General features: G+C 54.6%; 5 protein-coding genes across 5 annotated transcripts; 1 reads left to right on the top strand and 4 right to left on the bottom strand.

The window, feature by feature from the left end:
* Positions 1–863: 863 nt before the first annotated feature.
* Positions 864–5224, bottom strand: MONBRDRAFT_25486 (uncharacterized protein; the record flags this gene model as incomplete). Its single annotated transcript, XM_001745768.1, has 8 exons — positions 864–2399; positions 2574–3067; positions 3301–3575; positions 3691–4001; positions 4183–4367; positions 4451–4574; positions 4733–4846; positions 5018–5224. 8 exons carry the CDS (start codon positions 5222–5224, stop codon positions 864–866), a joined length of 3246 nt encoding a protein of 1081 aa, XP_001745820.1.
* Positions 5225–6170: 946 nt separating this feature from the next.
* Positions 6171–7954, top strand: MONBRDRAFT_37095 (uncharacterized protein). The gene is made up of 7 exons (XM_001745905.1): positions 6171–6191; positions 6343–6602; positions 6742–6844; positions 6963–7054; positions 7166–7314; positions 7459–7566; positions 7695–7954. Exons 2-7 carry the CDS (start codon positions 6453–6455, stop codon positions 7840–7842), a joined length of 750 nt encoding a protein of 249 aa, XP_001745957.1. The 5' UTR covers positions 6171–6191; positions 6343–6452; the 3' UTR covers positions 7843–7954.
* Positions 7955–8001: 47 nt separating this feature from the next.
* On the bottom strand, positions 8002–15379 carry MONBRDRAFT_32446 (uncharacterized protein; the record flags this gene model as incomplete). Its single annotated transcript, XM_001745767.1, has 27 exons — positions 8002–8097; positions 8217–8348; positions 8453–8728; positions 8860–8920; positions 8997–9262; positions 9432–9580; positions 9672–9739; positions 9827–9952; positions 10056–10163; positions 10256–10392; positions 10471–10572; positions 10677–10838; positions 10902–11027; positions 11146–11477; positions 12335–12422; positions 12538–12642; positions 12725–12886; positions 12984–13115; positions 13221–13334; positions 13450–13536; positions 13630–13671; positions 13750–13823; positions 13940–14024; positions 14142–14309; positions 14410–14865; positions 14961–15046; positions 15145–15379. 27 exons carry the CDS (start codon positions 15377–15379, stop codon positions 8002–8004), a joined length of 3975 nt encoding a protein of 1324 aa, XP_001745819.1.
* A 585-nt stretch (positions 15380–15964) lies between these two features.
* MONBRDRAFT_25483 (uncharacterized protein) lies at positions 15965–20077 on the bottom strand (the record flags this gene model as incomplete). Its single annotated transcript, XM_001745766.1, has 8 exons — positions 15965–16073; positions 16161–16306; positions 16382–16753; positions 16819–16989; positions 17070–19100; positions 19210–19335; positions 19745–19870; positions 19958–20077. 8 exons carry the CDS (start codon positions 20075–20077, stop codon positions 15965–15967), a joined length of 3201 nt encoding a protein of 1066 aa, XP_001745818.1.
* Positions 20078–21796: 1719 nt separating this feature from the next.
* MONBRDRAFT_32445 (uncharacterized protein) lies at positions 21797–23074 on the bottom strand (the record flags this gene model as incomplete). The annotated part of the gene is made up of 3 exons (XM_001745765.1): positions 22386–23074; positions 22096–22276; positions 21797–22012 (listed from the first exon to the last, which is right to left on the bottom strand). The coding sequence occupies exons 1-3, from the start codon at positions 22853–22855 to the stop codon at positions 21797–21799; spliced, it is 867 nt and encodes a 288-aa protein (XP_001745817.1). The 5' UTR covers positions 22856–23074.

The following is a 23074-nucleotide window of genomic DNA, read 5'->3' as shown; positions in this document are numbered from 1 at the left end:
AGGCTCGGCGCTTGTAGGCACCGCTGCTGGCTTGACAGAGCACAACCAAACGCCTTTTGAGCACAGGTTGACTTGTCCAACGAACAGACACTACGCTGCCCGCCCAGAGCGCGAGGAAAGCTTCAGACTGAAGGATTCAAGGCATCTGGAATGCTCAGACCTGGGCTCGCCTCACAGCTGTTTCTTTACGATAATCCACTTGCTTCGGATCAGCTATACACACCGGCTGGATAACCTTCCATATGAACCGTCAGAAGAAAATGAGCCCTAAGCACAAGGTCCAAACTTTGACTTTGCTTTTGATGGATTGTTTTTGTTGTTTGTGGTTGAGCGATTGTGCACATGTTTGCTGCATACATGAGGTTGTTTTGCTCCCAATACCAAAAAAAAAAGATGGGCCAAACGCTTTGTCATAAATTGGTGGTTCTGGCCACCCACAGAAGATCAAACTCAAGATGCGAGACCAAGGAGAAGGGCAATGCGCGCCCCAAAGTAAAAGAACCTAGCTGCACAAACAAACAAACAAAAAGAATTGCTGCACAAAACGCAAGCCGCAAATAAAATTGGGATGCCGCAAACATGTCATGCGCAACGAAGACGAGATAAAGAAAATTGTCAATCTTTCAAAACCATTCACAGTCAGGGTAAGTGGGAATGAAGCGCGAAACATGTATCGCCCAATTCAAGGATGCACACACTTTCAGGCACGCGCAAGACCAAAGCCGTCCGTTCTCGCCCTGGTCAAGGTTTGCAAGACCAGCGAAGACCAGCACGAGAATGTCCCCGCCCCTGTCATCAACGCGAGCCAGAAAGAAACAAGAAAAGAGGCTAGCAGAGTCTCGAGCGTGCGTCATGAGCTTGGCTCAAACCAAAATTTCAGAAATATCGTCCTCATCACTGTGAGTGCCGGACTGGTCGAGCTCGAAGGTTGGAGCACCAGTCTTGTCGTGGCCCTGTGTTGTTTCTGCCACCTCGCCCTTCGTTTTTGGCTGCGAGGAAGCGCCAGCGCTGTTCACGGAGTCCTGGTCTTGGTGATGCAACTCGGTCGCATCCACGGCATCAACATCCACGTGTTCCAAAGTATCCAGGCGCGGTTCGATCGGCGATTCTAAACGCTGTTTCGCAGCGCCACGCACAGGCGCGCCTGGCAAAGGTACATCAGCAACAAGGGTTTCTTGCCCAGACGCGGCTGCGTCAGGCGATTCGCCGTCATCGGATGAGGACACGGTACGCGCTTCGTTTTTCCGAACTTCGGTTGGGCTGGTTGGGCTGGCCGGGCCATCCGGCTCCGAGTCCTCTTCAAAGTCATGCAGCAACAAACGAGCGGCTGGTGGCAGTGTGGTAGCCATGGAGGCAGAACTGGCCGCTATTTGGGGGGCTGTTGTTCCCTCACCTTCGCCCTTGGCGCGAGGTGCTGCCGTGACATTAGCCAGTGGTGAGCCGGGAATCGAGGCCCCACGGCCAACGGGTGAGCTCGAGGCAGGGCCGCGCGGAGACACATTGGGTAGGCGGCCCACGTGCGCAGCCATATTTTCGCCAAGCTCTGGTCCAGTAGCCGTGGCTTCCGTCTCGCTCTCACTCGCGCTAACATCTGCACCCGCTGCCGTCGTGTTCTCAAGCTCGTCACCTTGATCCTCATCGTCATCCTTGCTCAGACGCCACGACTGAACTGTAATCTTGGTGGGTGTGGCGGGGGCTGAAGCAGCCTCGTGTGAAGCGTGGGCCAGCGCGTCACCCAGCTGCTCCAAAGGTGGGGGTCGCGACACCCCACTATCCGATGGAGTTTGCTCCTCAATGGAGTCGCTGTGCGGAAGGCGACGGCGTGTAGTCGGAGAGTGCTTGGGCGGCGCTGCCGAGGATGAGTGGCGGCGAGTCGACGGAACGGCTGCGCGACGCATGTGCTCAAGGTCCTCGTCGGTCATAAGTTGCGGACGCAGGGTGCGTTTGCGCGGGTCATCGTCTCGCTGTGATGGCGGTCGGCTGGAGGCGGCCGACTCTGTCCCACTATGCCCCTCCGTGTCCGACATGCTGCCCGGGCGGCGCCGACGGCCCGCCGTACCAACAGTCGTACCTGTGGCTGCGACCGGGTTCGCGTTCGCCCCGGCACCGTTGACAGGCCGGTGGGTCAGGTGCAGGGAGCCCGGCCCGGAAGCTGCACCGCTTGGACGGAACACCTGGTCCGTCATGAATCGCAGGAAGCGCTCGCGGTAAAAGTCAGGGCGATGCACGGAAACGGTGTCACCGTCATAGATCATGGACTTGTAAGTATGCTCGAGCGCTTTGCGCGTGCCGTAATTTTGCAAAATATCAATAATGCCCACATAGAGGTATACTTTTTGACCATCACTGTTGTAGGCGGGGATTCCGTTCATGAGCTGCTCATCATCTTCGCCATCACTCTATATGTGCGTGAGTGTAGCAGTCGGATGCATGAGTTGATGTGTGTCATGCTGGAAGCATGTGAAAACGCACACGTGCATGAAACTATCATGCACGAGAGCCGAAAAAAAAAAGCAATATGCCCTCTTCAGCCCTTTGCTGACGGCAAGTAAGCGAAAGGCACATTCACGCACCGTATCTACTGTCTGAAAGACGATGCTGTTGCGCCGGCGCATGCGTGACGATGCCGCAGCATTGCTGCTGGCAATGGGGTTCACGGCAACTTCACGCTCGCGACACCGTGATTCCATGGCGGGAACGGCCCGAAAGTGATCGCCGTCCTTGACTTGCCAAGCCGCATCGGCCGAGTTTGGAAACATGGCTGATGTTTGCAGATTGGCCAGTACCACAAAGTTTTCCGGGTCCCGCGCAATGAGCCATTGTGAATTGGTGTCGTCAAAGCTCATGTAAAGTTTGGTCACGGAGCTGGGGCCGGAGGTGCCATCTGTTTGATCGTCGCTCTCGTCCAGTGAACGGTTGTTGTGAGTGGTCTGCACCATCACAAACTTGAAGCGCCCGTCCTTGCTGCGACCCTGGCGGGACTCGTACACGCCATTCAGATTGAGCCCCTCGACGGGAGGGGCACCGGAAACGGTGCACAGGTGCACGGTACTTGTGCTCGCGCTCGCTGAGGGATGGGAAACAAAGGGTAAACGCCGTGATGAGAAGCAGGAGAACAGATAATATAGTAGGAGAAAAATCACGAAGAAGGAAAGCAGCAAGGGCAAGACACAGAGGACCGGAAGAAGATCAGGGCGGCAGGAGAAAGAGGCATGGTGGGAATAAGGGGCGCATGGATGTGTTGACCAGACAATAGCACACTTTCGGCAACACAGGGGGTGGGTGGGAGATGGAGCATACCATTGGCTCGCACAGTGAACTGATGGGCAGAGGAGCTTGAATAGGCGCTCGGCGCGCCTCGGGATGGTACAAAAAGGCCGACCAAGAGGGAATAGTCCATGATGCGAAAGGATTCAAGAACACGGACGTCACGCTCAATGGTGCCGACCAACTGTTCATATGTGCGGTCGGACATGATGAGGCCGTTGGCGTGCTTCTTGATAAAGTCGATATCTTTGAGCGTCGGGTTTTTCTTCGTCAGCTCTTTTTCAGAGGCAAAACGTCCCTTGGTCGAGCTACCGCCATGGATGGATCAATCAAAGGCCAAGGAGAGCGCAAGAGTGTCCGCACCATGTGAGACGATGGCCGATGACAGCACGAAATTTAGCGAAGCGAGGGTTGGGAACGCACCCCTTCAGATCATAACGCTCAGCGTAGGAGAGGTTCGAGGGTAGGATGTTTTGCATGATGATGAAGCGGATGTGCCGGCCCGAAGCGCTCTTGTAGCAGAAGTGACCAAAGAATTTGGGAAGGAGCGTCCGTTGGTTCTGTGTAATGTTGAGATAGTACGCTGGGAGGAGTTTGCGCAAAAACTTGGACTCGCCCTTTTGCACGGTCTTTACGATGAACAAATCGTCATGGGAGAGCCAGAACAGCGAGCCACTGGCACCGGCATTGGATAGCTCACGGAGCGGCGAGTCACACATCGACATCAAGAAATCCTAATCACAGCGCATGAATGGCATTGTTGATCATCAACCGTGAGGTGCCTCTCTTGCACGCAAACCAGTTTTCAAGGAGAAAATAAGAAAGTCCCACACAGGAAAAGGCGCTTGCTCCTTTGTTGATGCATCATCCATTGAAGAGCAGGCAAGAAGGCGGGAACGATGCAGAGCTACGTACGCCAGTGTCAATGCTAAACTTTTCACGGAAAAAGCGATAAGCCACGGGGGCGTAGGTGGAAAACTTGAAAGACTCAAAGTGATGGGCTGGGGTTGTCGAGGTGCCTTCGCGGGGGTAGTTTTGAGACTCGACTTCGTCAAAGTCCTGGACCAAGATGTCGCGCTTGCGCCGTTGCATTACATAACCTATGGTCAGGGATTTCAACAAGTCAGTGTGAAGAATTGTCCTTTGGAAATCTCAGGAGCACACACGGGCGGGAAAGACATACCAATAGATTGGCGAATGCCCATCTGAATGGCAGACATGAGCTCTTGGGATTTGACGTTTTTGAAAAAGACTTCGCCCGTCTCCTTGTCAACGCGACGATGACCCTTTTTGCTCATCTTGTGGCGCTGAAAGAATTAAAGCAGGGGCAGAGCGCCCAAGAAGCACGGTGAGCCAGGCATCAGTGTGGAAGAATGAGATGGTGTCGGCTAAGACTTGAGTCCCAGTCTTGATTGAAGAAGAGAGAGGGGCAGTTTTGGGGCAGTTTCGGGGCACGGGCCTGTACCTTTGAGTTGGAGCGAGGGGTGTGTGATTCAAAGACATCGCCGTCTGTTTCTTCGCCTGAGGAAGGCTCAATGTGATCTGCGGCATATGTCTTGGAACGGCCACCAAACTGGAACTGACAGGTGGCATTGGACACCAAGCAAAGGGCCGGTGAGCCAGGAAAAGGGACTAAAGAAAAAGGACTAAACCGGGACAACGACTAGCCTTGCCTGAACGGCCAGGCAGTGGTGCTTGCAGTTTGAATCAAGCATTGCACAAAAGAGCAAGGATTGAGAATGCGACTTACGCGGCGGCGCTTGGGTTTGGGGTCAGTATGTTTTGTAGCCGAGGAGGAGACGGGAGAAGCGGGGGAGGCGGCGACGGCAGCAGCAGCTGGAGCTCGCTGGCGGGTGGGCGGCCTCTTGTTGGCGGGCTTGGGGCGAAGCTTGGTCACGTTGTCAAGAACGTCCGTCCTTGGAACGGCGTCCAAGTCGGCGGGGACCGCAGCCGCCATGTTGCCGCTTGGCGGAGTTGATGGTCGTGGGAAGAACCTGATGCCTGCTAGCAAGAAGAGCGCCAAGCGCAGAAGGGGGCGGGCCCAAACGTCACGCAGCTGGCAACGGCGTCTGAGCCAAGCTACGAGCTGATCTGATCACCCGTCGCCGTGCACGACAATGAAAGCGATCGTGCATGCAAGTATGTGTGCACGATGGACAGATGTACGGCGTTCAGATGTCCGTGGGGTGTTGCCCTCAGCACGGAGTCCGGCGATGCCCTCCTGGGGAAGTGTTCTGCCGAGCGAGCTGTGAGGTGTGCTGACTTGTACAGCACAACGCCTACAACAAAAAAAGGTGATGCACTCGGTCAAGTCAAGCAGATTGCATTTGAATCCCACTTGCCATCAGGCGCCCCGATGCCCTCATCCTACCCTCTGGCCAGTCACACCAACCACTAACCCTCTCTTGCGGCTGCCGTTTGCCCAACACCCACCCACACGCACATGCACTCACACACTCTCTCTCTTTCTCTCTCTCTCTCACTTTCATCTCTCTCTCTCTCTCTCTCTCTCACTCACTTTGTGTTTCATGTCACATCCAACTCGACACCGAAAAGGGGAGAGAGAGGACACCAAAAGAAATGCACAACCCTTTCGCTGACACTTCCAACTACAGTATAACATATGTTACTCTTTACGTGTATAAAAGTGCAATGGGTGTTACAGTTTAGAGTGGTGCTTCTACCATTTGTCAGTGCCAGCTTGGAAGAGGCGAACGATGTGATCATGTCAGATTTGTTAATGATAGAGAGTTTGGGTTTAGTTTGCTGTTCTGACCCTTTTGTCGCCACGTCAGCTGCCATGGCGGTGTGGCTGTTCAAGCTTATAAGGCCTTGAATGCAGAACGTCAGGTGTGGTGAGCCAAGTGAAAGCGCGTTCATTTTGTCGACAATTTTCTGGATTCGACGACCACGACAACTTGACGGTCAGTGGCTTTTGGTCGACGGCAGCGGCAGCCAGATGGCGTGTGCATTTGCATGGCTTGGGGGTCATTGTATTCTGTGTTGCATTGAGGGTGCGAGTATGCTTGGAGGGGTCGAGGGTGGTGGACTCATGGCTTGCCGTACGCCTCATAGCTCCTGTTGAGCGCTGCTTTGATTGCTGCTGGCCCGCGACTGAAACGCCCGGAGCGGAGTGTGTTGGGCTTCAGGCAGTTCAACAAGCCTGACCTCCCACACTCGGTACAATGGACCCGCAAGAATGGTATAATGGCTTGCCAATCGTGACCAAGACGCTCTTCACCTCAGTCCTGGTCACGACCCTGGCTGGCAATTTCGGCCTCCTCAGCCCGTACACGCTCATCCTCAATTACCCTCTCATCTGGGGCGGCTTTGAGGTTTGATCGTCGACAAGCCCACCGCATCCAGCGTGCATTGTGCCCACCGCATCCAACATGCATTGTTTGGCCGGCCATTGCTATTTGCAAAGCAAATCGTTTCTTGCACTCACATTACCATCCACGCCCTTCCCTGCAGATCTGGCGCCTCGTCACCTGCGTCTTTTTCTTTGGCAAGCTCGGCTTTCCCTTTCTCATGAACCTCTACTTCTTGTACAACTACTCGCTCAATCTGGAACGAGGTGCGTGTTGCCCACTAAAACAAACACTCTCCCCAATTGGCCCCATGCTCAGAGTCCTGTTTGCTCATCTTTATTTATTTATTTATTTTTTCCATGCCGCTTGCCTGCCACGGCTCAGGCCTTTTCGAGCGCCGTACAGCGGACTATGTCTGGATGATTGTTTCCATCTGGCTGACCCTTCTCGTCGTGGCATACTTCATGTCTCTTGTGGTATGCACCGCAGTGTCCAGCACCACGGGCTTCAGTCAGTCATTGCCTCTTTGCCCGCTCGGGCCGCTCTCTCACCGTCGCTGCTTGTTTCTGCCCTTTGCCACCGCTTAGATGATCGGCTTGCCCCTGGTCATCGCCATTCTTTACGTCTGGTGCAACGTGAATGCGGAGCAGATTGTCTCGTTCTGGTTTGGAACCAAGTTCAAAGCCATGTATCTGCCCTGGGTCCTTGTTGGTTTCAACATCCTCATGGGTGGCAAGTACGTTGCTTTGCCACCGAATGAAGATAAGGCCAGGCCATTCCATTTTGAAGCCTTTTCACGAGAGAAGCCTCGGGCACTACCCACATCGTGTCTCACCGTCCCTGATATGCTTAACGCACATGTCCATCTCTGTTGCAACAGTGGTTTCTCGGAGCTTTTGGGTATCTTCGCCGGTCACGTCTACTACTTTCTCAAGTACAAAATGCCGGAGAATGGCTCCCCCGATTACCTGCAGACCCCTGCCTTTGTGTACGTCTCTCCTCGTGCTGGCTCGTGCGCGTACACACACACACACACACAGAGCCGCCTATCATGTTGTAAGATGCATGCACAGATGACAGATTTCTGACGCGCTCATCAACTCTGCATGTTGACAGCCGCAATATTTTCCCTGACGAGCAAGGTGGCTTCGGCACCATGGGTGGTACCACGTTTGGTCAAGCCCCAGCATCACGTGCAGCAGCTGCGGCTGCAGATCGCCGAACCTTTACTGGTGCCGGACATCGCCTTGGCAACCAAGACTAGAGCTTATACTCTTTTGCCGTCTAGGCGCTACGCTACAACCCTCAACTCCTTATCCAATCCAACTATCAAAGCTACCACACGTCTGGCTGTCTCAATTTATTCCCACCAGGAGGTCACTTGCACAAGGCCGGCACGCTCGGCGTGCTCGTCAACGGACCATCAGGCGCGATTGAACTGACCCGTGGCAGATTGCAAGAAGCGTCCGTGCTCAATGCCACGTGCCAAAACCTCCTTACGACCAGCGTCACGCCGCTCCTAGCAAGTCAAAGAAGACACGGTGCATTGCGATAAGATCCTCAACAAAACAAAACACGATTCAACGTCAACAGTTGACGCTCACAAAAAAAAAAAAAAAAAAAAAAAACTCGACTGACCCGCAGCATACTAGCGGCCCGCCATGCCGTGGCGCCACATTTGCGGCAAGACTCGCGTGGGATACGCTCGCCAAGCACGCTCAAATGCTCATGACAGTCCATGCAAACGAAAAATCGCTCCACCACTTTGACCTGCAGCCATTCACCAGCCAAATCAGCATGAAATCGAACGAGTCGCGTGATATGCCAAGAGGGGCATTGGTCAGAACAGCACTGGCTCAAGACGGGTGACGCACCTTGTCGTAAACATGGTGATCGCGCAAGCAAAGTTCCTGTTTTTTGCGGTGTATTTTCCGGCACTGCCAGCAAGATGTGACGTGAGCTTCTTCGATTTGCTGCTTGCCGCGTAAACCATATTGGGACTCATGCCAAATGCCAGATGCCAACGCTACACCCACCTGACGGCATTTATAAGCATTCAGCTCACGGTCCATAATGCTGTCAAGTTTATCCATGAGCTTGTCAATTTCCATGCCCTGCTGCATCGACTTGCTCAGTTTCTCTGATCGATCCTGTTGACCCGGCAGGAAAAGGCAGTGTGAAGCAAAACGACACATTGCAAAGTAGCACAATAGCAAGGCAGGCTGATCATGCAGCCTTTCTTCAACCGCAGGCTATGGTCATCAGGGAATCAGCTACGTACGTCTTCGTAGGCATCCATGTGCTTGCTACGCGAAGCACGCAGTTTCTCCTTATCCGCTTCACTGCAAGATGTGAGGAAGTTTTGTGAGCCGAGGTGCAAATCTGAAGTGCCAGCAAGCGTGGAACCCACACTCTCACCTGAGTACAGCACCGGTCAGCGTAACCAAGCGCTGAGTCTTGGCCGCACCGAGCTGACCAGTCTTGCCCTTGGCGCTTGGCTCCCGATCCAGAGGAGAAACATCGGCAGCTTCGGCCCCAGTTGATGACTTTGACCCCTTGGTTGCAGCCGTGCCAGTGCCCTGCAGACGTTGTTGAGCTACTGCTGCCGCCTGTGCGAGCAGAATGTCACGCGAGCGCACAGGCGCACTCTTGCTCGATCCAAGTACCAAGTCCACGGCACCACCCTGCACAGCATCAAGCGCCCCCGAGTAGAAGAAGAAGAAAAAAAAAAAAAACACGCATCCGACAGATGAGGATTAGGGCCAGGTGCGCCAAGACTGGCCAAGATGTGCAAAAGCATGCTGCAGAAGCAAATAGATGGAGGACTTCAACACTGGGGACAGTCCAACGCACCGTTGGCAAACCCTTGCCCAGAAGCGGAGTGTTTCGCTTCAGAGAAAGCAGTTGCTGGGCCGACTCCGTACGAGGCAACGTTGGCACTCCGTTGGCTGTCGTGCTACCACCCACTTTGCCGGGCTGGCTTGTCTCTCGGGACAACACCACTGTGCACCCACCACAGGGACGACATGAGTCAAAAAACGAAGCAAGCACGAGCGTGCCTGTCGAGGCTGGGCTATGAAAGCAACGGCATACCGTGTGTTTTCCCGGCCATGGCGTTGCGAAACTGACTGCGCTGACTCATGGCATCAACAAACCCGGGTCTAGGGACAGAACCGAGAGAAAGGGTGTGAGCAACGGCCACGCCGAGTCGCCTTGCCCGCCACACAGCACTCGCAGCTAGGCCGCACTTGATTTCGTTCTTGATGGCTTGTAGCTCTTGTTTTGGCGCGTGCACTGGTGGTGCGACGGTACGAAAGCGGCCCTCCACACCAGGACGCTTGGCCCCAGGCACGCGCGGGGGTGGCTGGTAGCTTCTGTCTCCAGCGATCGAGCCCGAGGCAAAGTAGGAGGCAGCAAAATGAAAAGGCAGCGTCACTGGCCAGTGTTCGTGTCAAGTGGCGAGTCCAAAGCACGTACCCGCCCTGAACAGCCATTCGAGATGACACGGGTTTTCGCTTGTCTTCGCTCTTGGCTGCGGCCTTTTTCTTGCGGATGGCATTGTTGACGTGAAAATGGCAGTATTCGCTATCCATGACAACAGTCGGACCACAGCCCATGAGACGGCCAGCGATCACTCAAACTGGTCCGTGGTGACAAGCTAAATATACTTGACATACCCTTGACTCGTATTGATGGGCATGGTACAGCCATGACCGTCACGACGTGTGCCCTTGCAGATACCATAATCGACGGCATGGCCCAGGTATAAGATCTGGCCTGCTGAATCGACTGTTATGGTCACGTCGCTGGGCGTCTATTGAGCCCCCATGTATCACGTGAGGCAACGCCGAGCTTACGGCGCTTGCTCAATCATGGGAGAAAGACCACATACCTTGGGTTCGCCAAGCTGAGTTGGGTTGAGCAAACCCAAGACACTGCCCTCTGGCAGCTTCCAGTGCTTGGCATGGGCGTCTCCGAGAAGAACGAGCCGGGTCTAAAGGGGAGAATACGTTGAGAATCATGGTGAGAGGTGCCTGTGCAGTCAAGTGGTGCCAAAGGCGTTTGGGCGGACAATGATATGCGACGGGGCAAACGGACGCTTGTGTCGGCCAAATCGGAGATGATCCAAGTCACGTAGTTCTTTTGAGCTTTGGACTTTTGAGTGGAGCGCTTCTCTACCAATACGCCAAAGGAGACCCAGTCCTGCTCCTTGGCACGCGGGTTGTTGGCCTGGCAGAGTGGAATGACAATCAGAAGGCACTGGCGCGGTATGTGCCAACGCAGGTGCGAGAAGAAGAGTGCGGCGGGGCAATCACGGCGTACCCAGCTAGGCACGTTGGCCAAAAGCACATTTTTTTTGCCAGCCATGCTGGTGTCGAGGTCCGCTGCTGATACTTGACGGTTTTGTAGACGAAATCCGCTATGCTTGTCGCGCCGCAACTCTTTCTCCTGCGCGAGTCAACAACAACAATAATAATAAAAAGGAGTTTTGTACGTTGCAAGTGAAGCGCTGAAGAAGAATTCTCCAACAACAACCAAAAAAAAAAAAGGAGGGGAGGGGGCGTACTGTTGTCCGATGAGCCCGCTTGGTGGCTGGTTCGGGGGAAGGATTGCCCCCTTTGTGGCGAGCTATGGAGGAGGAGCGCAGGGGTGCGGCAGGGCTGTTGGTCGATGCGGCAGATGCCGCTTGCGCTGTCGGCGCTTTTGACGCAGTAGCCTGTCTGGAGGAGGCCTGTGACACAGGATTTTTGGGTTCGACTGGCACTGCAGACTCGGGCGTGCCAGTTGCTGCTGAAGAACGGTGGGAGGACGAGCTGGTTGAGACAGGAGGCGGGGCGGGCTCGGCTGGCGACTCATCCTCGTCCATCATGTCGCACAGCAAGTCAAAAAAGTCATCGTCTACAAAGGAGGCAGCCAACATTGTTAGAGAGGGAAACAATGGCCAAGGCCTGCTGGCTATACAAGCAGGAGCGCGAGCGCGCATGTGTGCAAAGTAAGTCTCAGCGTTGCCACGCACCCGCTGCCATGGTTAAGGTCCAGGAGCACGAAAGTTTGCGCCCAGTGTGTTCTAATACGCACGCGTCAAGGCGTGTTGTATACAGCCTCGGGATTGGCCGCCACAGCAGGCAGCCACAACTTCACCTCCCAATCAACAATGGCAAACACAACAACCAGACGAGCCGTCCATCCAGACGTAGCCCGCTCGTCAATGCCCAGAACAACATGAGAAAAAAAAAAAAACTATCACAAAGGGTTCAAAAAAAAAAAAAAAAAGTAACGGTCAAGTCGAACACGAAATGTCAGAAAAAGGCGTTGACCTGAATGTCGTTGACCTCCTCCGTGGCGGTGAGGCTCTAAGAGTCTACGGCACCAAGACTATCAGGCTCTTAAGGCTCTAAGACTATATGGCTCTGTGGCTCTGTGACTGCGCACCAGGTCTGTCTCAGTTTTCCCTCTCCCCTCTCCCTTTCCCTTTCCCTCTCTCTTTCTCGTTCTGTGATGATTCAGCAGGGAATGTGAGAGTGAATAAAGCAGGGTTGAGGAAACTGGCCCCTGATTTAGTCACGTTTCTTGCCAAGTTGCAGCCTGGCATCTGATCTAAACTTGAGACCGTTTGGGAGATTGATCGGAAAGAAAGGTGCTGCTCACCGACTCCAACTGAGCAAGCATTTCAGAAGAGTGTATTGTGCGCACGATCCAAGAAGAGTGTCTGCGACAGCCCAAGGGTGGGACTCAGTCCCCAGTCATGATGTTACCTATTGCCCACTCTCGTATGACGCGACCGTTAGACGTGCACATCAACGCCTGCCGTCCAGTTGCGCCGCGTTGCATCGGCCGGCACGGCTAAAAGCACAAGCTGCACCAACCACCAAACAGTGTTCAAGTCAATCTGACAACCAGGGCAAAGGCAGGCATCTTGATGTGCACTGAGCGAGCGTGATGTCATTGCAATGCGCACCTTTGACATGCCCCCCTTCACTTGCACGCCACCAGATGGAAGCCATGCGTTGGCAACGGCGTTTTCCAGGCGCTGCCGTACAGTTGCAGATACCAGCGCGGAGTCCTGCCAAATTGATGTGAGCGCCAAATGAAGTCAGAGCGGTGGCACGCTCGGCACACGTTAATCTGGCGCGAGCAAGGCATACCTCGTTGTGGATGAGGGTAGCGACGAAGCGCGGCTGACGGAGGCTATAGCGAACCAAGCTCTGAGCCAGGGCTTCTTTCGCACCGTGGTCCATGATATATTGCTGCATGGCCTCTTCGACCTTGTCCGTGTGTGGGACAAGCACGCCGAGGTGTGCAAACGCCTGCAACAGGTTGGTAGTAGCGCAAGAGTCAGCCACCATTTCCGCCCAGTCTCGTGAGCAGTTCACCTTTGGACATGTACGCTCGTCACAATCGCACCTCGGGGTGCTCGACGGCCGCCTCCAGCTCGTAGCGACAGGCTTCGTTGAGCACAAGATCGCGCCCGAAACCAAACGCCCCCAGGCTAGAGGCAAAAAACTGGTCAACGTTGCCCTCCATTGCTCCCCACAGCTAGTAGAAGCCAAGGCAGTCGATGAGACGCGACCTGCACGATCACTGTGACCACATGTTTAGCTATAGGGTGCTTGCAGCTGTGTCAAGTTGTGCCCCGCGTACCTGATCATACATTTGTACCAAACCGCGAAAAGTGATGCAGTTCTCATCCGAGTCAAAGTTTTCGATCATAAACTCCCAGGTTTCTGGATCCACGCCTTCACCCTCGGCACGATGCTACACGCAATCGGTGATGCCCGTAGCACGCCCGTGAGTATTAGCAGGGCTCCGTCTAAAAATATACAGCCTCACTCGGAACAGGAAGATATCAGGCGCCAGCCCTTGAGCGCACCTGCAATAGATCAAACTCATCTCGAGCAAGAAGACCACGCGAGGTGGTATCGTAGCTGTCAAAGAGTGATTTGAATGCTGCGCGGGCCTAAAGTAGCACACGCGTGGAGATGAGCACAGATGCCACGTCAAATGTAGGCGAACTCCCAGGCGAGCACCCAGGCAAGCCAGCGAGACCTACTGCTTCGGTAAACACTGGGACACCGTCAACCTCGTGCACCAGCTGAGCACAATCAACAGCCATTACGAATCGTCAGAGCGCGAAAGAAACCAAGTGAGCCGCAGGCCAGAGGGCTGTTACCTCGGCATAATCAGGTTTTTCATCGACATGAACGAGCTTGCAGCCCGGACTCCAAGGAATGAGCCTGTATTTGCCTGCCGTGTGGTCGCCAAAATGACAGACGTGAGTCCTCAATGCAGGCGCGGGGGACGGCGAAGGCGCTGCCTTCCAGGCGCAAACGAATCCAGCCAGAGATCGAAAGCATTCGAACCAGGGGTCAAGCGAACAGCTAGCTGGGCATGCTGACAGCTGATATGAGAAAGGCCCAGAGGCTTCCACACGTTGCCCGGCTCCACCTAGAGTCCCAGCCATTGACAGGGTGCGACCAGAGCAAGATACTAGTGAGAAGCGCAAACATTTGCCAAGGCCCCAAGAAGCACAAGAAGCAGGGCTGCGCACGACTCTGCACGCACCCGGCACAAGAGAAGACTGGCATCACAAGCCACGTTTTCGTTGGCAGGCTTGAGATGAAGCTTGAACAGAGCCTGTGAGGGTTTCTGACACTGAAAAGCGAAAATTTCGGCATTGACTGCATCTTTGGTTCGTAGGAAGCGCCCCTGTAGCGGGGTGCGGTGCCACTTCTGTAGCAAGATCGGCCTGACGTGAGGACCGTGCTACAACAGACTAGCACAAAAACGGACAGGCGTAAGCTGAGCTAAATTACTGGGTGGCAAGCCTAACCGGAGGAATTGGATCCAGGGCCGCCTCGGGGCGTAGCAGCATCGCATCCGCCGGCAGATCCGAGTCCTGGGGGTTGTTGGTGACATCCAAGCTTCCACGAGCTGAGCCGGCAGGCTGCTGGCGTCGAGAGCGGACCGCACCACCAGTTCGTCCAGATGTGGGGCGAGAACTAGGCTTGGAGGGCTGGGTAGGTCTGCCGCGTGCTGCGGCCAGCGCGCGCGCTCCTGGCTGTGCTGATGTCGATGTTTTGGTCGCGTTCTTGGCCATGGTCGTGTTCTGGGCCGTGTCGTGGGATTTGGCGGGTGCGTCATTGGCTGGGGGTTGTAAATGGGCAATGGTCGAAGCCATGTCGAGACAGGCCTGAGCGAATTCACGGTAGTCAATCTGACCATCCTTGTTGGCATCAAAAAGATGGATGATCTCATCCACCTCCTGCTTCGTCATACGATCCCCGTGCTATTGTGGGCCGCCCGGTACATGGCAGGGTGAGCGTGTGGAATCGATCAAGGCCAGGCGAAGCATGACTAGAGTGCGCAATGTGCTGCGCCCACCTGCATGAGGGCTTGAATCAGCTCAGGCTTGCTCAGGTGGCCATCTTGATTAACATCAATGACCTGAAACGCCTGGATCATGTCCTCTGCACATCGTGAAGCGCGGCGACATGTGCCACCAACAAAAATGAGATTTGTACCTTTGCCGCATAGCAGCCTCACCAGACCCGGGGCGTTGACAGACCAGCTGACATCGGAGGGATCGAGACGGCCAGCTGAAGGAGGTCCGTCTTGGTGAACACGGCATCGCTGCGAGCGACCTGACCACAAAACTCCTTGACCGCCGCATGCGTCGGATTCAAACCCATAAAGTGCAATGCCGTCTCCAATTGCCCCGAGGTCAGCTGCGGGTTGGCATCACGATTCACCGCAGCCCATGCCAGGTCCGCGCTCGCCTGCAGCTCCTCCGTATACGGCATCCTGCCTCTCGTCTCTGACCTTGAAAACTCTCTTTCTCTTTAAAAATTGAAATTTCATTCTCTCAAACTCTCTCTCTCTCAAACTCTCTCTCTTCTCTCTCTCTCTCTCTCAAAAAAAAACTCTCTCTCAAACTCTCTCTCAAACTCTCTCAAACTCTCTCAAACTCTCTCAAACTCTCTCAAACTCTCTCTCTCTCTCTTTCTTTAACCCCTTGGATTTGTTTGGTCAGAAAAACATTTGCGCTGCATGTACGCTGCTACAGTGTCTCTTATTATGGGAAATTGTTGCCCTAGGACAATTTGGATGTTAATTTAATTTTTATACCTGCGCTGGTGACTTTTCGGCGCTTGACGGCACTCGTGCAAAAGTGGAAGTGCCTTCATACACTGTCAGCCCAGGGCCCTGCAAATGTGGTCACGTTCCAAGAGTAGTGGCACCGCCTAGACCCCCTCGGCACCGCCTAGAGTCGCAATTCAATCCCATGAGCCAACCAAAATACAAGCTTAGGTCAATTCATCGTCACGCATCGCTCTCAACAAACGACACAGAAGAACGACAAGCTCCAGCAGGCGGCGCAATTGTTTCTAATCTGCTGCCGTGTAGTACACCACCAGCTCAGGATAGAGTTGTGTATTCTCAAAAATGACGACTTCGGCAAATTGCCGTTGCGGCGCCGCGATAACCGAGTCATACCTAAGGAGATACCGAGCCCAACAGTCGGTTTAAGTCGACCAAAGGCGCACAACTGCTGAGACTACGACATGATTCTGTCCAACGTACCGCTCATTGTTGGGCGCTTTGGGGAGGAGCGGAGGAGCCAACGCCCTAGAAGGCGGTGCTGCATTCACATGGGCACGACCCAGCAGCGCTCGGGCGATGACGAGCATCCGCTCACCATTGGGTCCAGCACCGGCGTACTGATGACTCTAACATCATGTGAACATACACTTTATGAGAACAGCATCCCTCGAGTTGTCATTTCAAGCCCTCGCTTTACGCACCTTGCCGGGGTGGTCGGCCAAGTAAACACCATACCCAAACTGGTGGCCGGCGCTGCTACCGGCAAAGCGATAGTCAAAGCCTAGGCGCACGATCTTGTCGCGCAACTTCGCGTCGGGGGCAATGCCGTGGAGCAACAGGCGCTCTTGACAGGATGAGTCACGAAGCAGAGCTGGAAGGCCTGGGAGCGCATCCAAGGTGGCCGTTTGGAGTTTATTATAGTGCTCCTGTTTTTTGATGCGATGTAACATCTCACGTCGCTTGGCACTGTAGCGCTCCCACAGCACGGGGTTTTGCACGCGCTCAACCCGCTGTACTGCAATATTCGCTGGCCCCCGCGCGTCGGTGTTCAGCTGCTTCAATAGCTCAGCCACCTAGCCACACAGTTGTTTCAAATCAGACGACTTGTGAAAGAGCATTAAATCAACAAGCCACGCACCTCTGAAGTGAGCTCGGGCGCGTCACGCAAAACGTCAATGGCTGGTCCCACTTGAGCGATGGCAGGCTGCTGCGCATGCTGCCCAGCGTTGAAGAGGCTTGGCCGTTGCTTCGGATCCGTTGCGAGCAAAGCTCGCGTTTCCTTGTACAAATCGCTCGTCGAATCGCACATCTGCAGCAAAGGTCGGCAAAGCAAAGCGCAATCAAAGCGGTGCTCAGTTGTCGGTCAAGAGACATTGCGATGTTGCTCACCTCAGCCGCTAAGTGCGAAAAACTGCATTCTGCACCTCTTGCTCCTGCCTCCCATTGGCATTTCTCAGCAAGCTGGTCCGTGGGTAAACGAGCAGGTGGCACCGTTTGCGGGAACATGTAGGTGTTGTACAGCACACAGCCAAAGGAAAAGGCATCCTGTGCCGGACGCGCGCCCACACGACCTAGGCCAAAAAGCACCTCGGGCGCCACGTAGCCTGCCGTGCCCGACGATGCAGTGGCCGTGCACGGCAACATCGTGGCTTCAGCGGCGGCCTTGGCAATGTCGAAATCGCCGAGCCGCACAACCGGCTGGTCCTCTTCGCCGTCCAACATGACATTGCTCAGCTTGACATCCCGATGTACCAGGCCCTTGCTGTGCATAAAGGCCAGAGCCGTGCGCAGCTGAGCCATCAGACCTGCAATCACGGTCGAGGTGGCCAGGTGGCGCGCCTTGCCGAGCCACTGCTGCAAATCACCCTGTGTACACCATGGCTGCACCAGGTAGGCGCTCGGATGGCCGTCTCGCACGTCCACAAGCGCACTGAGGACCGGGATGATGTGTGGGTGCTCAAGCTGGCGCATCGCGCGAAGTTCTCGAAGAAACGTGCGGCATTGATCCTGCTTGTGCTGCCGGGCAAGTGCAAATTCCTTCACAGCCAGATCTTGCTCGGGGCAATCTGGTAGCGCTGCTCGGGTTTTGTATACCTTGTGGTTTTGGTAGTAGTGGAGCTCAAGTTGACCCAAGTCAGTCAGCGACAACCGCTGGTCTACTTCGGTCATGGCCTCCAAGATGAGGCTGGCCGGAAGGTCGGCCCCGAGCACAGTGCGAAGTCGCTTTCCCAGCGTGCTCTGCTCAGGGTGCAAAAAGACCAACAGAGCTGGGAAATGTTGATGCAGCAGCTGGGTGAGCTCTGCGACGTGATCCACGTGTGGTTCAGCTGAAAGCTTTTGCTGTAACGTGGCTAGATGTCTTCTTTTCTCCTGCAATTCATCTTCGAGGACAGGGCGCAGCTTGTCTGAAGCAAAGCTCAAGCATGCTGTGGTGGCCTGGATTTGCTCATGCAGCTTGGCCATTTCCTCATGTGCAGATACAAATTGATCCGGGTTGCTCTGCATGATTTCATTGGCATATTTTATGCACGAGGTCAGCGCAGATCGTGTTATGTCCTGCCATTTGATCATGTCTTGCAATTGCCGCGCCAAGGCCTGTGACTCATGAAGAACAAACGTCAAATACCAGCCCTGATGCTCGTATTCTGGAGGGGCTTGCCACTGAGCAATTTGTTCCAGACCATTTTGCTTACGCGCGCTCAGGTTTTGGTGGGCCTGGCACAGCTGCTCCCAGGCCTCGGGCAATGCTTCGGCTGGAGGCGCTGCGTCAACGTGTTGACAGTGCGCAATTTGTCGCAGCGTGTCTACACGATGAATCGTGTCGCTTGTTCCTGCTTTTGCCACGGCGCCCAGAGCATCGATAAATGCCAGAATCAACCCCTTGAGGTTGTTGTTGGAGGTGGTGAGCAATTCTTGCAGCTCGGGTCCGCCGTCGCTCAGGGCGATAACCTTGTCCAGGGCGGCTGCCAAGTCGGTCGGCGGTGTTTCTGGTGAGGACGCTGGTGCAGTCGGCGGTGCGGGGCATGCTGCCAGTGCAGTTTGTAGCTCGAGAAGAGCCGGCTGCAGGTCAAACTGCTCTATGAGCTGATGCAGCTCTTTAAGCACCGATTCTAGATTGTCGGAGTTTGGGTCTAGCTGGCTCAAGCGGCTGTTTAACGCTTCGGGTGCCTGCAGTGCTTGGTCGAGCGCACCAAGTGCCTGGGTGGTGGTCACCTTGAAGGCAGCCCAGTCCACGGATAAAAAGACCAATGGTGCTCCATCAATGATATTCTTCATGTTGGCAAGCGCGTCGCGGTTGGGGAGGTGCGAGACAGCCCCCGTGACAAAAGCATCGAGATGGGGGAGACGATGGGTGGTGGTGCGCTTGGGCAGGAGCGGCTTGAGCCAGGTGTCGACCGCCACCACAACAGAGGCCGTGGTCTAATGGTGATTTGTGTGGAAGATTAGTCATTGGTGATTCAGTTGGATGAGGGATGAGGTTGCGAGTGGGATGCCTGTTTGGGGAAAACAAGGGGAAAGAGGGGCTCACCTCATGGGTGGGCGTGGCGTTGGGCAGCGGCGGCAGCCAGATGCAAGCCTCACGGGCAGCAAACACGGGCTCCAGCTTGTCGCCATGTCCGTGTTCAGTTCCTAGATCGAGGGGCGTTTTGCCATTCTGGGAACATGGCCACAGTCAAGAGATCGGAGCGCGCGAGGTGAGCAGCGACGCCAGGGTTGAGTTGGGCGATATGCATTTCTTCCTCACAACAAAGGCGAGGCAGAAGCCACCAGGGATGGGATGGTGTCTGGATTGAAGTCACAGCATCAGAAAAGGAAGGGCGAGGACGGCAGGCGGAAGATACAGCGGGGAACAGAGCGGGGCCAACGGATCACCCACAAAGGGCAGGCGCAAAACGGGAAAAGGAGAGGGATAGTGGGAAAGAAGAAAAAGAGCAAGAGGCAGCGGACGCGCACGGGGGCCCAGGGTATGTAGAGGAAGAGAGGGACAGGGCAAAGGCGACGAGCAGCGGGAGCAGGAGCAGCAGCCAGAAGGGAGGGAGGGAAGAAGGAGGTCCTGTACTGACGTTGCTCTTGGCTTCAGCATCAGCACCGTGCTTCAACAGCATCTCCACCAACTTGACACGACCTTCAGAGCAGGCCCTGTGCAGTGGTGTATAACATGATGCGCTGTGGTAGTATGACTTGACGTCCTATTTTATACCATATGTCACCATATCAGTGATATATTCAAAGTGTAACCAGAGTCATACAATGTCATACCGAACCAGCATACGTACCTTATCTATGTATTTGGCAGCAGCTCGAATACGTTGGTGGTCCCAACTGGCCAACAGCTGCAGCGCCTCTCGGGAATCTGATGAACCACACGCCTGGTACAGCCGCTTTCCATCACTCATGGTAACGGTGTCTCTCTATCAGACAGTGTCCACCACAATCTCATGAGCCCCCTCCAAATACAAAATCATCTAACAACGTCGATGTGATGTCGCGCGTTTCAAAACGGCAACCAGTCAGCACCCATTGCTCTACCCCCCTAACCCCCTAACCCCTCTGCGCCAAACGACTCATCTCTGGCTAGCAGTTCTGGGAGACCATTGCGAGTCTGCCCCAGCGCACGCTGTCGACTGTGAGGCGAGGTCAGCGGCACTCACAACATACAAAAAAAAGTGGCAGCGATGCTCTCAAGCAAACGTTCCGGCTTTGCCGCAAGGCCCCGAGCGGGAGTGACGCGTAGCAAGCACAACCACACAGGCAAGACGCGTCGATCAGATCACCGATGCCAATGCCGAAGAGGGGAGAAGAGGCAGAAGCAGAAGAGGAAGAAGAAGGAAAAGAAGGAAAATGCAAAGAACTTTTTGTTGTTTTTGAAAAAAAAAAAACCATAACGGTCACATGAGCAAAAGCTTTTGTTCCAAAAGCCCAAAAATGTAAAACTGTACGTATTCGTGTTATGCCGCTCCGCCAGCCGTGGCAGCTGGGCAGCATTCCGAGGCTGTTGGCCAACCGACTCAACGCCCCTCATGACGACGAGCTGGCCAACATGATCTGTCAAACTGCATTATGAACTCTTCTTCTCAGTGCAAACGTCAAAACTGATTTGAAGTTTATGACCACTTTGATATTGAGTTGGGTTTATCTGTAAGAACCTTACAAAACCACTTGATGGATGGGCTTGTGAGCGTCTGCGCGCAACCATAAGATACGCAGGCTGGAACCGTTCAGAAGGATGTGGATCAGTGGCGGATGATAAACGGTATTCGTCGAAATTCAGAGAGTGTGCACAACGAGACAAGATCTATAGGGGTGTTGTCAGGTCGGCAAGCCCCATGGACGAGTGCAAGGAGAGGACAGCAGCATAGGCCATGGGCTGCTTGGCAGGGATGTAGCACACAACGCAAGGCTATACGTTGGAAGTTTGGGCGAAAATATCATTCTCACTTCCAGGAACAATGGACATGCGCGTCCGGTTGGTAGTTCGCGAATGATCCGCGTCTAGAGAATGCCACGGCGATGTGACGTTCGACTGGTGGAGACCATAAGAGGCACCAGACAAGTAAGATGAAACGCACAGAAGAAAGTGGTCGCGGCTTTCCTCGGGTACAAATTTTCAAGCCATGGCGACCGAGAAACGAACAGACACGCAAACAGCCTGGCATTTCTGACCTCAGAGTTCGGATCTGGGCGAAGTTGCCGAACGATTTGATGGACAAGGCCCGACTGAGAGTTGACCGTATTGTAGTTTTGTGCATTGATACGAGTCAAGAGCACCGGCGACGTAATGTCACGGCGCTCCTGGACAGAGCCGTCGGGCATAATCTCATCAATAATATCAAAGCGGCTCCAATCCACAGCGCAATGCCCGCCAGAGGTGCGCGTGAGCATGCGCTCGAACCTGATGGGTTGGCACAAGGGCAAGGTCAGCCATCGCATGTGTTGTTGAGAGTCACCCCTGTAAGGAGCGCTGGACCAATTGGATACCGATGATTAAAGAAGATTTCGCCCGGTAGATAGCTTGTACGAAGCTCAAGCGTGAGGCCCAGATCCTGCCATTCAAGCCGGTCACCCATGCATGAGTTGACTTTACTGCGAGACCTGGTGTACTCGTGTTGGGGTCTTTATGCAAGCAAACGGTGCGAAACATCCAGCACAGGCAGAAGGCGGGCCGGTGGACGCACCGAGATGGTGCCCTCCAGCACGAAGATCAGCTCGGCTCGCCGCTCCTCGAGGTCATTCTGACAGGCCACGTTGTTGAGAGGACTATTTTCATCGATGATATGCCGCACCTCTTGAGGGATGGCCAAGAACGGTTGCTCGGACGAAGAGCCTGCCCCCTGCACACGCGCCGAGGATGGGGTGATGAGCAAGAATCAGCCACGAAGACGACATGGTGTATTGTTGGAATAAGAGTACGGACGTGATCGAGCGTCAGCGCGACGGTGTTATACGGCAGTAGCTCGCCCTCGACGGTAGTCACGTCTTCCACCAGGTAGAGGCGGCAAGAACAGCCAATAAGAGGGGAGTGTTGCTGTAGCATGTCGCCCACACGAATCGATAGACAACGCTGATCATTAACGTAGCGAATTACAGCTACTGAGCTGCGCATGTGACGGAAGCAAGCGAGTGAAGGCGTTTGCAAAAGGGACTGAGAAAGACATGGAAACATGGAAGGGGGTGGAAGAACCAATTTGAGAGGTGCAGACGCACCTGCACCGGAGGGTGAAGCGGCGCTTGTTGGGGCGGGTGAGACGAGCAAAGATAAGCCCCACCAGGCAAGCATCGAGGAGATTGCCCCAGATGTTTTGAATGAGAAGCATGATGATGCCACCATTGCAGTGGCCGGCAACATGCTTGGTACCGTAGCCAATCGTTGACTGGGTCTCGATGGAGAAGAGAAAGGCGGTGGCAAAGCCCTCCACGTCGTTGATGCAGCGCGCGTTGTTCTTGTGGATGGCATACCAAAAGCAGCCAAAAAGAAGGTACGAAAGGACGTAGGCACTCACAAAGAGAAGTAGCAGGAACAGCGTAGACCGGGAGAGAAGCCAGTTGAAGAGATCCCGCAGGTTGTTGCGCCAAGTTTTGAGGCCGGTGCGGCGTTCTCGCACGCGCAAACGGCCGTGCTTGCTGATCAGGCCGGGGCGGACCGGAAAGCGATCCGTGCTACGCCCGTGTCGCATTGTGAACGCTTATCAAGGTACAGCTGAGGCACGGTCTGAAGATCAAGAAAACCGCAACTGTCATGCACACGGAGCATACAATCACGCCCCACAAGCACCGATGCCCTCTGACCACGCCTCAATCTTAAGCCCCAGCTTGGAGTCCAAGTTTGATGCTGGTGTTCATCACAAGCTTTTAACCTGACGGCCGTCACCGACACTGCCAGTACCACTCCTTCT

Source organism: Monosiga brevicollis, genomic scaffold (genome assembly GCF_000002865.3).
Source record: "Monosiga brevicollis MX1 MONBRscaffold_10 genomic scaffold, whole genome shotgun sequence".
Taxonomy (NCBI): domain Eukaryota; class Choanoflagellata; order Craspedida; family Salpingoecidae; genus Monosiga; species Monosiga brevicollis.
The sequence above is the reverse complement of the archived record's forward strand: the minus strand, read 5'-3'. Positions and strand labels throughout refer to the sequence as shown.